General features: G+C 33.4%; 1 protein-coding gene across 1 annotated transcript in view; it reads right to left on the minus strand.

The window, feature by feature from the left end:
- Positions 1–405: 405 nt before the first annotated feature.
- rnpc3 (RNA-binding region (RNP1, RRM) containing 3) overlaps positions 406–14,383 on the minus strand; it is a 34,509-nt gene continuing 20,531 nt past the window's right edge. The window contains exons 8-16 of the mRNA XM_051933217.1: positions 13,884–14,014; positions 12,221–12,346; positions 7,629–7,762; positions 6,291–6,464; positions 3,613–3,707; positions 3,432–3,490; positions 3,078–3,210; positions 2,495–2,593; positions 406–485 (exon numbers count right to left, since the gene is read on the minus strand). Of these exons, the coding sequence (XP_051789177.1) occupies positions 2,522–2,593; positions 3,078–3,210; positions 3,432–3,490; positions 3,613–3,707; positions 6,291–6,464; positions 7,629–7,762; positions 12,221–12,346; positions 13,884–14,014 (924 nt within the window). The 3' untranslated portion in view covers positions 406–485; positions 2,495–2,521. The remainder of the gene's footprint in view (positions 486–2,494; positions 2,594–3,077; positions 3,211–3,431; positions 3,491–3,612; positions 3,708–6,290; positions 6,465–7,628; positions 7,763–12,220; positions 12,347–13,883; positions 14,015–14,383) is intronic.

Consider the following 14,383-nt stretch of genomic DNA (forward strand, 5'->3'; position numbering starts at 1 on the left):
ACAGAATTACAAATACAGCATAGTTAAATTAACTATAAACAGTACTGTAAAACTATAAACCATACATGCACAAAGATGAGACCCTGTGATATTGTGGGCTGTATTCTACAGTAAGATAATTCACTTATTCACATGACTAATACTAAAATGTTTTCTAACAATTTAGTTGACGCTTTTCTTCCCTTAACTCCTTTTAAGGACATTTATGAATGTGTTGTCTTAAAACTTTTTTATGGCACTGCAGAAGATCAAAATATTGTTCTCATACTAAAAACAAATACTGTAATTATTCCAACTGTTAAAACTATATACTGATCAATTCAGAAGTTTAGACACCCTTGGCCAAATTGCATATTTTGTTAACATTTGAAGTAACAAATAATGAATACAACTTTGACAGCAAACAAACTAAAACAATGGCATTTTTATTTATACATTTTTTTCTCTTAGATAAAGGTCAATGTAGGCTTGAGGAAAAAAAAAATCTTCCGCTTTCAACAGAATAATCCTGAAATAAATGTTAAATAGCGGATTAGTACTGTGAAACAATGAAACTACTATCCTTTTAATACATACTGTAGAACACATAAAAGGTTATTTATACTGATTGGTAACTCAAATATTACACACACACACACACATATATATATATATATATATATATATATATACACACATACAAATATACATATATATCCCATTAAATAAATCACACAAATAAATAATTTTTCTTACAGAGGTATAAATACATTTACTCCTTATGCTGACACCATTGTCTAAAGTGATTTACATCAACATTTCATGTGTTTTTTCCAGTTGGAACAAACTGAAGTGACTTGCTCAACAGAGTCAGTACTGGAACTGAACCTACAACTTCAGGGTATGAAGCCCAAAGCCTTAAGCACTACACCACACTGCCTGACAGACACTTTCATCCCTTGTTAGCTTGATTTTGGTGGTACTAATATAAAAGCAATACTGATTTAACTTACCAAAACCAGAAGAACTGTATGCAACAAACCCACATTCACAACATAATAAATTACATGATGAACATACATAAAAAAATCAAACTGGGTTAAACCCATACACTAAAAACTAGGGCTGTCAAATTAGGTAAAAATTAAGGTTTGAATATAAGTATATATTCTAATACTGTCATACTAGGGTGTTGTACCGTGTTAGCCATTATGAATGTAGAGAAAAGCCAAGCAAAATGACACCTTTTATTGGCTAACTAGAAAGATTACAATATGCAAGCTTTCGAGGCAACTCAGGCCCCTTCTTCAGGCAAGATGTAGGGGCCTGAGTTGCCTCGAAAGCTTGCATATTGTAATCTTTCTAGTTAGCCAATAAAAGGTGTCATTTTGCTTGGCTTTTCTAATACTGTCAAAATAGTTAAAAAAGGTACTACATGTACTTCTGCAATTTATATGTTTTGTCATATTTATATTAATACATTTTAAAAAAATGCATGTGAAAACTCAAACAAATGTGACGTTTTGAAAATATAGTCCCTCACAAGAGTTTCTGGGTACACAAACTGACATGATGAAAGGGAAACTATAGCACTAATACACTTCTCACTGCCTATAATGCACATAAGAAATCCAGATAAAATTGCTTATGACTGCTTAAACATCTTAAATGCCATTTACTTCCCCCACCTATGCTGCTTTTGTGTTCGTAGAGGTCAGGAGATGCTGTGAGACTGCCTGAAATGACTAAAATGTAACAATTTTTTATTGATTACTTGATTAAAATGAATAAGGACTAATCAATTAAAATATGAACAAACAAGATGTTTCTTTAGGCAAAAGTCAATATCATAACTGTATACACATTTGCTCTGTCATTCCAGAAATCTATTAAATAGCCATATTCAAGTCATACTAAACTAAGTGTACACTACAGAGTGTGATGTGCAGCAGAGTTTGTATAGCAAGAAATACATCTTTAAGATCAGATAAAAGTTAACGTTATGTGCATTTAGTGATCTCTGTAAGACAATGAAATTCCAAACAAATAAAAACTTGCCCAAATTGTAACCAATTATAAAAATGACCCACTACAGCCTATTATCTCTAGTCCTTTTAGGTTAGTCTGTATTACTTGTAAAATAATGTACGCAATAATAAAAATAAAAAAAAGTCAAAATAGAATCACAGTTTTCCAGTATATGTTACTACCAAGGAAGGTTGCGTATTCCATAACTATCATGCTAAACTGTTTGAGCAAGCAACAGAAATATTTGGCAGTGGTCAACATAAAATATTTTATACTTTGGGCTTGAAACAATCCTCGATTTTGTGCTGTATGAGAGACTAATTGCTGATAAAAGGCAAAAGGGATTCTAAACTTTAGTAAATAGGGATAGAAAACGCCTAAATGCACAAAACAATTGTCATGGTACAACAATCTAGTAGTGGGGTGCCTGTAGGGATCGATGCTGGCTGCACTGCTCACTAAAATATACAAAATTATGCATTAAAACTAAAATGAAAAACAACTCACCTATATTTTATAGATTTAAACCCTTTCGTCTTTTGGGATCAGATGAATCTGGCTTTGGCCGTGCAGATCTTGCATATTGCTAAATCTCATTAAGGAAAAGGGGTAAAATTACTAGAATTATATATTTGCACTTCATGGTTAAGAATGTCTTTAATATCTTTCAATCAAACAAGTTCTTACAGAGATACAATTTTGTTAACATTGTCTTGTCATTCAATTCTGACTTCAACAGTATCTTTTGGTTAATCATTATAAATTTAATTTTGACAAATGTAGCATACATATATTCATCTTGGTTTTTACTGAATCATTTTATTTAAAATAGCTTAGGTTCAATTATCAGCCTATTCATTAATACCAAGCACAGAATAAAACACATAGCTTGTGTCTGCACAACACACACAAAGGAAGCAGTTAGCAAGCAAGTCTTCAGTAGTGTAACTCCAGACTGCATTTACACAGACCTATAAAAACTGCATGTCAACACTTCAAAGTTCCTGCTACTGAATGGATTATACTGTAAGTAACCAATATGAAATAAATATACACTGTTTAAAGGATACGATAATCATTGGCTTGTCATAAAGTACATAGCCATGAACTTCTTTTAAAGCTTTCGCTGCTGCCTTCTCACTTGGAAGTCCAACAAATGCTTGTCCTTTCATCCGACCTTCTTTCATCAACACAATATCAAACCTAAATGGGAGATAAAAGGCCAAACCATATAATGTATTATCATAATACCAGTCGCACAAAGTAATAATTAGCCAAATGAATAACGGTTAAATACAAATTCAGTTTTGTGCAGATGATGGAGCAATTTAAATACGTATATTTATTGAAGTATTTATACTATATAATGCTTATTGGATAAATTGATCTACAATATTTATTTCAAAGAAGTATTTTACACTTACATATTTCTTTCAGCTTCTAATGTAAAATCAACATATCTTCCAAATACAAACTTCAAATGCTAAAAGGTAGAAAAAGATTTCATGTTAGCTGCATTCAGTTAAAAAAAATACACATCACACTTAAAATTCTATAATCTTCTTTTTTTTTTTTGCTTAAAACTATCCAGCAATGTCAGTTTACCTTTTCTTCAACTTGTTTGGCAACATTCTTGATATAAAGTCTGCAGGTTGGATCCCCAGGCTCGTAATTTTTAAAAAGTGACATTTTTTTCATTTCTGTTTAATATGAAAAAGAAGTAAAACTTTAAAGAGTAACATGAATTGAAATAAACATTGCATTTTTACAGTATATTATACGACAATAAATTCATTATTAAGGTGCTGATAAATGTTTCACTTACTCCTTGACTATTCAGGGTTGCCACAGGTGTTATTACTTAAACAAGGTTTTACTTGCTGACGAAGATTTGTTAGTTAAGAATCAATATTATTGTGTGATTGCCAGCTATATTAAATATGTCAGAGCTATTAACATTACTCATGTATCAGACTGATAGTTTTGTGTTGTCAATGTGAGTATAAAAGTTAGACAGTCTGAGACTAAAGTTTCATTTAAAAGAATATTTTAATAGTATTATAGTGCTTATTGTAATACTATCTGAGAGTCTCAGAAGCTGATCATCAAATAAATCAATCCGTAATGTCTTTAAGGCTATCCAACTATTAAACGTTCAAAGACTTAACATTGGCAATGTTATTACACAACATTTACCATGCTATTTAATGCAAATATCAATAATTACATGGTGCTAAGCCAAAAAAAATTCTAATTATGCAAGTTACATGTAAATAATAGGATATGTTGTACATATATAGCAATACTTTGTTTCTTGTAAATATATAATGTGAAACTTTCAGTGCTGTAATTACATCAAAAAGTTACGTTTGAGTAGAAGAGAAAGTATAATGTCTAGGATAATGTTTGCTAAACTTTTATAAAACTCTCAATGCCCTTAAAGTTTGAATGCAAGGTAAAACATTAAAAACAAAACACGCCATCACGTTAAGAGGTCACAACAGTGAACAATTATTAAGCATTTCAAAACCTAAATTTAACATTATGTCTACTGATTAGGGCTGCTGTTACACAGTTCTGCTTGGAAATTAATTTTTGATAACAGCCCAATCAAAAAAAGCATTTAACATATTCATCATTCACTTTTTTGGAAAAGAATGCGACAATTGGGATATTTTTTGGTGAAGCTTGAGGACAACACAGTATATGCCTATACATGCATATATGTTCTAATTTCAGCAGTGGTAATTTTGTTGTGTACGAGTTCTAAAATAGGAAGAAAAAGATCCGTCACCAACAAGATGAAAAGACAACAAGTCCAGTGTTGCATAATTAGCATGTAAGTCAGTCAAGTTTTACCTGTTAATACATATGGCTACTTTGCCTTGAAACACTAACAGAAGAAAAAAAACATGAATTTGATCTAAGAAAGTCCTAAAAGGTGACTACTACACAGTAACCACATGAAACCACAAAAAGGGTCACTCTTGACGTTTTAGACATTCCCGAGTCCAAAAATACCATTTTTGAAATTATGTCCATCTGTGTGTAAACACGATAACTCGAAAATGCTTTGACCTAGGTCAATTTTGTTGTACACCTGCTTTATATTAAAAATAAGGAATCCTATCAACTTTTGGGTACTTTACCTGAGTACACTTTGGAATTGTTCAAGTAGGCTATGGCCACAAATAAAGATATATGATTAAAATTTTGTGTGGATATTAGAAATGACGAAAAAGAAGTAGATAAGAAATTTGAGAAAAGTTGTGCAACCGACAGTCACACTTTAACTGAATACTTTTGCGAATTTTCAAGTAAACTATGGTTATAATTACAGATAAATTATTCAAATTGTGTACAGCCATCCAAATTTTTTGCATCATGGAAATATAAATGTGTACATGATATTAAAAACTGTATTCAATATAAGGCATATTCTTTCAATAACTATTATTATTAAATATTTTATTTTTTATTATTTAATTTTAATATTAATTTCATTATCAGTTTAACAATAATGTGTAAACTTTGAACAGGTCATGTAAATATAAAGATGAAATGGGAACAATAAGCTGCTACCTCCCTGTCATGCATGATTTTTTTTAAAATTTCTGCCATCATTATCATAATTAAATGTAGCTGAATGCAGTTTAACCTATAGCGATTTATTGCAACAAATATTAGATAATACTAACACTTTTTCCTGTGTTTTTAGGTGAATATAACTGTTTTTACTTTGCACATAATCTAGGTAATGCATATGTAATCATGAAAAAATTCCACCACCATTTTTGACCTCCCCAAGTGTGAAAATATCATTTTAACAAAGTTTGACTATAAATAGAGATAAATGATTGGGTATCGATATTATTAATTAGCTATGATAAGAAACAGAGATATTTGAGAGATATTGTGCAGTTGGAAGTGGTTCTGATGACCTCTTCCTCCATCTCAGTATACAAGAAAGTCGAGGGGAGCACATACACTATTTTTCTTTAACATGAGGTAGTAATAAGGAGGAAAAAAATAACAAAATGATCGAGTATAGCGCTACTATACAACCAACACAGAAAATCTAAACTCTAAGTGAATGATAAAGCAGAATAATTGTGCTTCTTCATTAATTAAGGTCTTCTTTGAGCAGATACGTCAACCAACTTTTACCCCTAAAATATTATATCTTTAAATCACTGTATATGTAACCAAGTAAATGTTTTGCCAGATATCATACAATGCAAAACTAAAAAAAAAAAAAAAACCCCAGAAAAGACAAACGATACCTTCTTTTGAAATTCTTCCCTTTTCTAAGTCTCGTCTTGATATGAATTCTGAAGGCATATCATTGTCACTGTCATGCTCACTCTCATTTGTATCTTCTGTCACCAGTGATGGGTAGATCTTTCCAAAACCTGTATTGTCCTCTTCCACTACATTCACTTCTTTCTTTTCTATTTCTATAAAGAGGTAAGACAAACAATGATGCTACTAAAAACTGTTTTCAGACGCAACTAAGGTAGTGTGCAATATTTTAACAGTTTTCTGTTTGGTGTAGGACAGAGTGTCATAGGTTTAATGAAACAATGGGGTACCTTTTGGAGCAGAGGGGATCTGTACCTGTGTGATGAGTTACATTTGGATGGAAAGGGCAAAGTTGGATTGGGAAATCTATCAGTATGTTAGTTGAGGACTGTTTAAAGATTTGGGGTCAAGAGTTTAAGATAGGCAAGTTTTAGAACTTTACATAAAAGAATAAACAGTAGTTTTAATTAAAAAGATAACTAGACCAAAGTGAATAAGCTGAAATAAAATCAGTAATATATTAAAAACTACCTCAACTCTAGTACTGGCAAAATAAAATAAATAGGTAGAGTTAAATGTAGCAACAAATAATGGTGATATTAAAGTAGTAACAGAAACCTGGCTAAATCTGACAGATTGGGACGAGTATAGAATAGATGAATACAATATTTAGGAAAAGATAGACAAATCTGAAAAGGTGGAACAGTTTCCATTTACATATAACAGAGAAGTAATGCAGGATCCATTTCAAACGATTGATGAGCCATATCATGGAAAGCTTCGGGATAGAGGCTAGATATTCATAGTGTTTTATAAATTGTAATACAGACAATAGGTTCAACTTCAAAAATGCAAGCCTGGTAAAAGAACAGGGTATCATACTAATGTGTCATAATAATACAGACAATAGGTTCAACTTCAAAAATGCAAGCCTGGTAAAAGAACAGGGTATCATACTAATGTGTCATAATAATACAGACAATAGCCTGTCTAGATTTATTATTATGTAACAACCAGGACAGATTTCAGGGACAGACATGAAACCTAATTTACGTAATTACAGTTGCTCCAAAAACATTTAAGTTATATTTTTAAAGAGCTTTTTCAATGGCACCTAATCAAATGTATTACACATAATCATGTAAACATTGAATTTTGTACATTTAACCAGTTTCAGAGGATAAAATACTCTGCTTAACCATCTACGAAAAATATCACAAATTTGAGATTTCAAGCAAGTATATATACACATGGCAAAAAATAAATAAATAAAACTGAAGTTATTACAATGAATATTTGTTTTTTAGATTTCTTTATACCTTTAATCTCCTGAAGATGCTGAACTTCTGGCATTCCTGGAATATGAGATGATATATGAAATTCTATTTTTTTCTGACTAGGTGTTGGAAGTTGTTCAAAAACATCTGATGGCTGGAGAAGAGAATGGGAATTGCTGCAAGTAAAATAATAATTTTTATTAGTAGTAGAAATAAAAAGGCAAAACACATGGTTAAAATCTGACACTGCATTAAGTAACACTATTGACAAGCTTATCCAGACTTTCCCTGGCTCTTTTCACAATGTGCCACCTTGCATGTTCTCCTTTCCCCAAGTCAAACTGATGTTGGTGTTGTACTTTGCATTCCAAGTGCAAAAACATTGCAAAGTAATTTCAGGAGGAGTTTATACATATTTTTTAGCTAATTGAAATAACTGCTGCAATGAGAACTTCCAGATTAGAAGCAAGACAGTAATGCGATAAACACATTTCAGTCAACCGGAGAGCTGAATATAGGGTAAAGACTTATTTTCCAGCAGAACCACCACCAAATGCACAAAATAAAAATTACTATAGATATCATGAACAAAAAACAAAACACACAACACAAGGTTAGCATTTTGGAATGGCCCAGCCAGATTCAGACTTGAATCCAACTCTGAAAATACCTGAAAAATTCTTACTTTTGACACACTCCATATAATTGGCAGAGGTAGAGCAAATTTACATTGAAGAATGGACAAATATTCCAAAATGTAAATGTTCAAAGTTCATGCAGACCTGTCTAAGAAAACTCACAGCTGCTAAAGGACTATGTAAAAACTACCGACTCAGTGGATGGGGTGTGAAAACTTTAGTTCTAAACAAGAAATGTTATTGAGTCTACAGAAATAAGTGTTTGGAATAAAAGTTATTTTTGATTCACAAATGTGTTGAATTTATTGCGTTATTGTGGGAAGATCACATATTTTAATGCATTAAAATGTAGATGTATAACAAGAAAAAAGTAAACAAACTCAAGGGGTGAATGTTTTTGTAGATAAACTCACAGAACTCCGTCAAAAAACAAAAAAAAGACGCTTCAACAATACCATGGATGGATGGATGGTATTAATATGGTCTCATAGTTTGGATGTGCAAATGAGGAAAGATTTTGTGGATGTTTATACACAGGATATACCAAAACACATTCAGTATATTTTATTTCAACATAAACAATTTCTGGTAATTGCACATTCTATTCATAGTAGGATAGTATACTTGTATTTATTTTTTATGAAATCTGAAATTAAAACTATTGATTAATAGAAAATACCAACAGAAACAAAATGTGTAAAGGAGTGAGTGGCATCATCAATCAAAAAAGCATTACCCTGCTTCTGTGATCATTTGATATTTTATATGATCATGAAAAATAAATACCTAAAAGCACCTTAGGTCAAAAGGATGTTAATTGGATATGTCTGTGAAAGGTAAGAGGAAAGTGCCTATCCTTTTACTAAATTAACTGCTAAAAAAAGATTTATTATAACCCAATATAATTCCCTCAACTCTAAAAATGGGTTGCCCCAATACACATTTTTTAATATCAATAAACAGAATATTAAACATAATTATAATGTTTATATGTTCAGAATCTCTCTTAAAAAGTAGCACTACTTGAACACTGAAAATCGTGGCAAATCCTGGTGACCCCAGGGGGCACAACTACAAAACCTGACTGAACTTGTAAAAAGGCTATTAAATTAGAGAGAGAGAGAGAGAGAGAGAGAGAGAGAGAGAGAGAGAGAGAGAGAGAGAGAGAGAGAGAGAGAGAGAGACACACACAAGGTGGTCAAATGTATTACTTGTTATCCCTTATTAACACACAAAACAGAGGCAACAAAGGCCCAAAACTGCTTCTAAGGAGTGAAGTTAAAATCACATATATGAGAGATATCAATATATTGGCCAACTACAAAGACCAAGCTACAAACTTCAACTACAAGGTCTAAAAGAGAAGATGAAACAACCATTTCCTTTTCTTTATTTTCTAAAATTCTGTTAAAAACAACAGTTTAAACTGCACTATCAGAGGCAAAGTTGGATCACAGGAAAATGAGGGGAATAAAGAGAAAATTCACTGTTACAAAAAGTGGTAATAGTGCACAGTGACAACTCTCGAACTCTCCAACACTCTTTAGTTGAATGTATAGTAGTGGCTCATTTTGAATTACTACTTTTTCATGTGTCTGGATTCCAGTCTGCCAAGGTATCTGCCTTCGACTACCACCCAGGTCATATGTACCCGGCATCTATTCCTCCTGCAGGTGGTGGGTCCACAGGAGGGCAGTCCTAAATTGTCATTTCAGGCTGGGCCTAACCGGGCCCAATGGCAGGTCCAGCCTCAAAATGCTCAACCCCAGGCCTGACTCCTGGAGGAGACCACAGTAACCCCATACCAGGTGGGGTACACTTTTTATATTTGAAGGCCATTGGTGCCATCTTGAAGTGGCAACCCAAGGACCCAATGGTGGACACCAGAGGTGAGAGATGCCATCAGGCTGAAAAAGGACTCCGTGTCTGATTAGCACAGGAGACTCCAGAAGCAGGTACCAACAGGCCAAAGGGACTGCAGTCCTGGAGGTCAGGGAAGCAAAGACCTGGGTGTGAGAGAAGTTTGGAGACACCATTGAAATTGACTAAGGGCTCTGGAGAGAAAAGAACAGAAATAAGTACAGATGCCACTGAAGCAGTTTCAATTAATTTATGACCTGTGAAAGGATGGACGCCATAGGTATAGGAATTAAAGAACTATTTTACAGTTTGAGAAAGGAAGTAGTGCAGAGGTACTTAAAAGATCAAGCACTTTGATCAAAGTCATTCTTCATCAAAATTAGACACCCAATCAAATTTGTGCAATATCACATGTCCCAAATCCCCATGTGTATATTTTAACACAAATATAACTCGTCCGAGGAACCAAACATGATTGATAACAGAAGAGCAACACAGGAAGCAACGATATAGATTGAGATATGCATGACCAAATCATCTGGATGTCAGGAAACGTAACCTATGAATATTACCGATTGCTAAACCAAAAGCTGCCAAGTACATCCACCCCTCGACATTTCTGATTTTCAATAAGCTTTTCTAAGGCTGTTTATATCCAGACTTTACTATCTTATTTCATTTTCCATTATATCATCTTCAACTTGGTATTGTTATATGTTAACAAATACCACACTGCTTTTATATTTTTGGTGCCAAGTTTGGGCAAAATTGCCACCGTCTTACCCATAGGATTTATCAAGGCTACTGAGATTGCTCCTCAAAAATGAGAGCAACTGGGATTAAGCAAGAGTTGTGCTTTTGTGTGTCGTGATAACACATGCATGTTTATTAGTGCTTATGATAGTAAGTCCCTATGTAGAGCATCCTATGCAGAATAATGCGCAGTGATTGGCAATCGGCAACACTCAAGAACTTTATCTGGCTAAGATTTCTACAGGTATATGTGTGGAGGGTGACTGGCAACACCAGAGACATTTTATGGCTAGTAACTCGGAGTATGTGTGTGTACAGTAATCCCTCTCTATATCGCTCTTCGCCTTTCGCGGCTTCACTCCATCGCGGATTTTATATGTACGCATATTTAAATATATATCGCGGATTTTTTGCTGGTTCGCGGATTTCTGCGGACAATGGGTCTTTTAATTTCTGGTACATGCTTCCTCAGTTGGTTTGCCCAGTTGATTTCATACAAGGGACGCTATTGGCAGATGGCTGAGAAGCTACCCAACTTACTTTTCTCTCTCTCTTGCGCTGACTTTCTCTGATCCTGATGTAGGGGGATTGAGCAGGGGGGCTGTTTGCACACCTAGACGATACGGACGCTCGTCTAAAAATGCTGAAAGATTACCTTCACGTTACTACCTTCTGTGCAGCTGCTTCCTGAAGCGACATGCTGCACGGTGCTTCGCATACTTAAAAGCTCGAAGGGCACGTATTGATTCTTGATTGAAAAACAAACTCTGTCTCTCTCTATCTCTTTCTCTGCTCCTGACGGAGGGGGTGTGAGCTGCCGCCTTCAACAGCTTTGTGCCGCGGTGCTTCGCATACTTAAAAGCCAAACAGCCCTATTGATTTGTTTGCTTTTCTCTATCTCTCTGACATGCTCTGCTCCTGACGCGCACTCCTTTGAAGAGGAAGATATGTTTGCATTCTTTTAATTGTGAGACGAAACTGTCATCTCTGTCTTGTCATGGAGCACAGTTTAAATTTTTGAAAAAGAGACAAATGTTTGTTTGCAGTGTTTGAATAACGTTCCTGTCTCTCTACAACATCCTGTGTTTCTGCGCAAATCTGTGACCCAAGCATGACAATATAAAAATAACCATATAAACATATGGTTTCTACTTCGCGGATGGCTCTGGAACGCAACCCCCACGATGGAGGAGGGATTACTGTATATGTGTGTGTGTTAATCGTTAAGGGCAGAAGTAGATGAACCCAATAAACATTCCTCACAGAGTTCACAATAATACAAGAAATAAGTGTAACGTATCATTTCCTTAAAAAATAACGGACAAAATGATAATCTATGTATTTAGCATATTCAACACATTCACTTCAGGGAAAATACAATACCTTTGAGAATCAGGCTTGGGCACATACAGAAGGTCCTTCAATTTTGGCTTTTTTCTTGAAGTGGAAGGTTTTTTCTTTTGTTGTCGTTTAGGTGGTAGTTTTGCAATCCCCATTAGTTTCACCATTCTGTTCCAATAAACAGGGAGAAAATTACTGCGGGATACAGTTTTCTAAACCAAACTAAACAGATATAAGTTAAGGACAAGATTCATGAAGCATTCTACATAAGACTGTAGTCAGTGATCCTGAGAACTCTTCCTTTGCCCTTAATAACTACACAAACATCTCAGCATACTTGTTACACACCAGTTTTTAAAAAGGAAACCTACAAGTGGCAACAAGTGTATATTACAGAGAGGTTTTTTTGTTCTTGTTATAAAATGCACCTTCAAGAAAAGAATAACAGTGAAATATGTGGTCAACAAAAATTTCATCATGGCCAGCATGAAAGAAGCATTTTTGCTATTAACTATTTTTGCTCAGGCATTTTCTTTTCTTTAAAAATGTACTATTTCTTTGCACTCTCTTTTTTTTCCTTTTTAGGGCATTTTGGTTATTAATACCATTGTTTTAAAGAAAATGTGAAAAAGAGTTTCCAATAAATATTAAACACGTTAAAACATTAAAAAGAAATCTTGTTTTTTTCTTATTTTTTTTTTTTACCAATGTTACATTTTTACATTTTCTGTATTTATTTGTTATGAAAGTGGGTGTAACTAAACCAATTTCAAATAAAAACTTCAAAAATATTTTTGAAAATAATTAAAATATACTATATAGGAAATAAAAGTAATTAAATGTAGTATTGTCCCTTATATGGAATTTGGATTCATGCACTGCTTGATCAACTCCAAGTAAAATTAGTACTTGCAACAAGAAATTATATACATTTAACGTGACAGAGTGTCATATTTGTAAATAAAATTGTACCTCATTACAGCAAATTTGTTATACAAAAAACTTATATATAGGATACATAGAATTATGATTTCAACTTAATTTTAAATTTTGGTGAATTTATATATATAATGCTCATAGTATTATAGTAAAAAGTGCTTACTGTATCATCTAGCAAAAGAAAAGAACCTGCAATTCTCTTGATAGACACATAAAAAGGAAGCCGCTGAAAGAGCAGTTTTTGCTATTCTACATTATTAGCAAAGAGCAAACACTTTCCAGTGTCATGGGGATAGCAGGTTTTAAAGCTGTCTCAAATGAGAGGACACATTCTTTGAAGCACAGAGAAGATGTTGTCAGAATTCAATGTGTTGGGGGAAGGGATAAATCACTTAGCCAAGTTAAAAGACTCGCAGGCCAAACTCTAGAAGCTAGTCTAAACTTTGTTACAGTCTATCATGAGAAAATGATCTTTAGAGATCTACCCCGAGGCAAATGTCCTTAAACTAAAGAAAGAAAATGGCACCTAACTTCCTTTTTGAGCATAAAAGTTTTAAATATTTTTATACACAACAGCCACTGGTCAAAACATTTTTTGTAACCACAGATGAAGTTTCACTTACAATAAAAGGAGATTAAAACAATACATTTTATTGAAGATTGAAAAATAATAAGCAAATGAATACCTTAAACTGAATACTGCTTTAACCAGCCATCCTGTAATTAATGAAGAAAAACTGATTACCGGCATAAAACATAAACTCACCTTTCATGCTCCTCATCATCTTCACTTATATATTCAGATTCTGCTTCACTTGAAAATTCCATCTCTTCTTCTGGTAGTGGAGGATTTTCAGGAGGTGCCGAAATTGGTGGGGTAGGAACAAAATCTTCAAACTGTAATGAAGAATAATGTCAATGCACAACTATAATTATTTTGTTTGACTTATAAACATTTCCTTTTTATATTTTTATCCCTGTCAAAAGATACCAATACTATGAAATTTTGCCACTTTCAAAAGGTTAGTTATTTTTTGCTTTGGTAATAATATCAGAATATTGGTAATATCATACAACAAACAATACCAGTATAAAGTTGTTCACTGGCAAGAAACACTTTTTATTTTGCATATCTTGCTGGAATCTGTGCAAAGGCTGAGACACTGACAGACAAAGCAGACATTGAGCATTTTTTTTACAGATGCTTTTGATACAGGAAGACCGAGCAAGACTGGTAACTAAGTAATTTTAATTTGTTTCATATTA

This window comes from Erpetoichthys calabaricus, chromosome 10 (assembly GCF_900747795.2).
Source record: "Erpetoichthys calabaricus chromosome 10, fErpCal1.3, whole genome shotgun sequence".
NCBI lineage: Eukaryota > Metazoa > Chordata > Cladistia > Polypteriformes > Polypteridae > Erpetoichthys > Erpetoichthys calabaricus.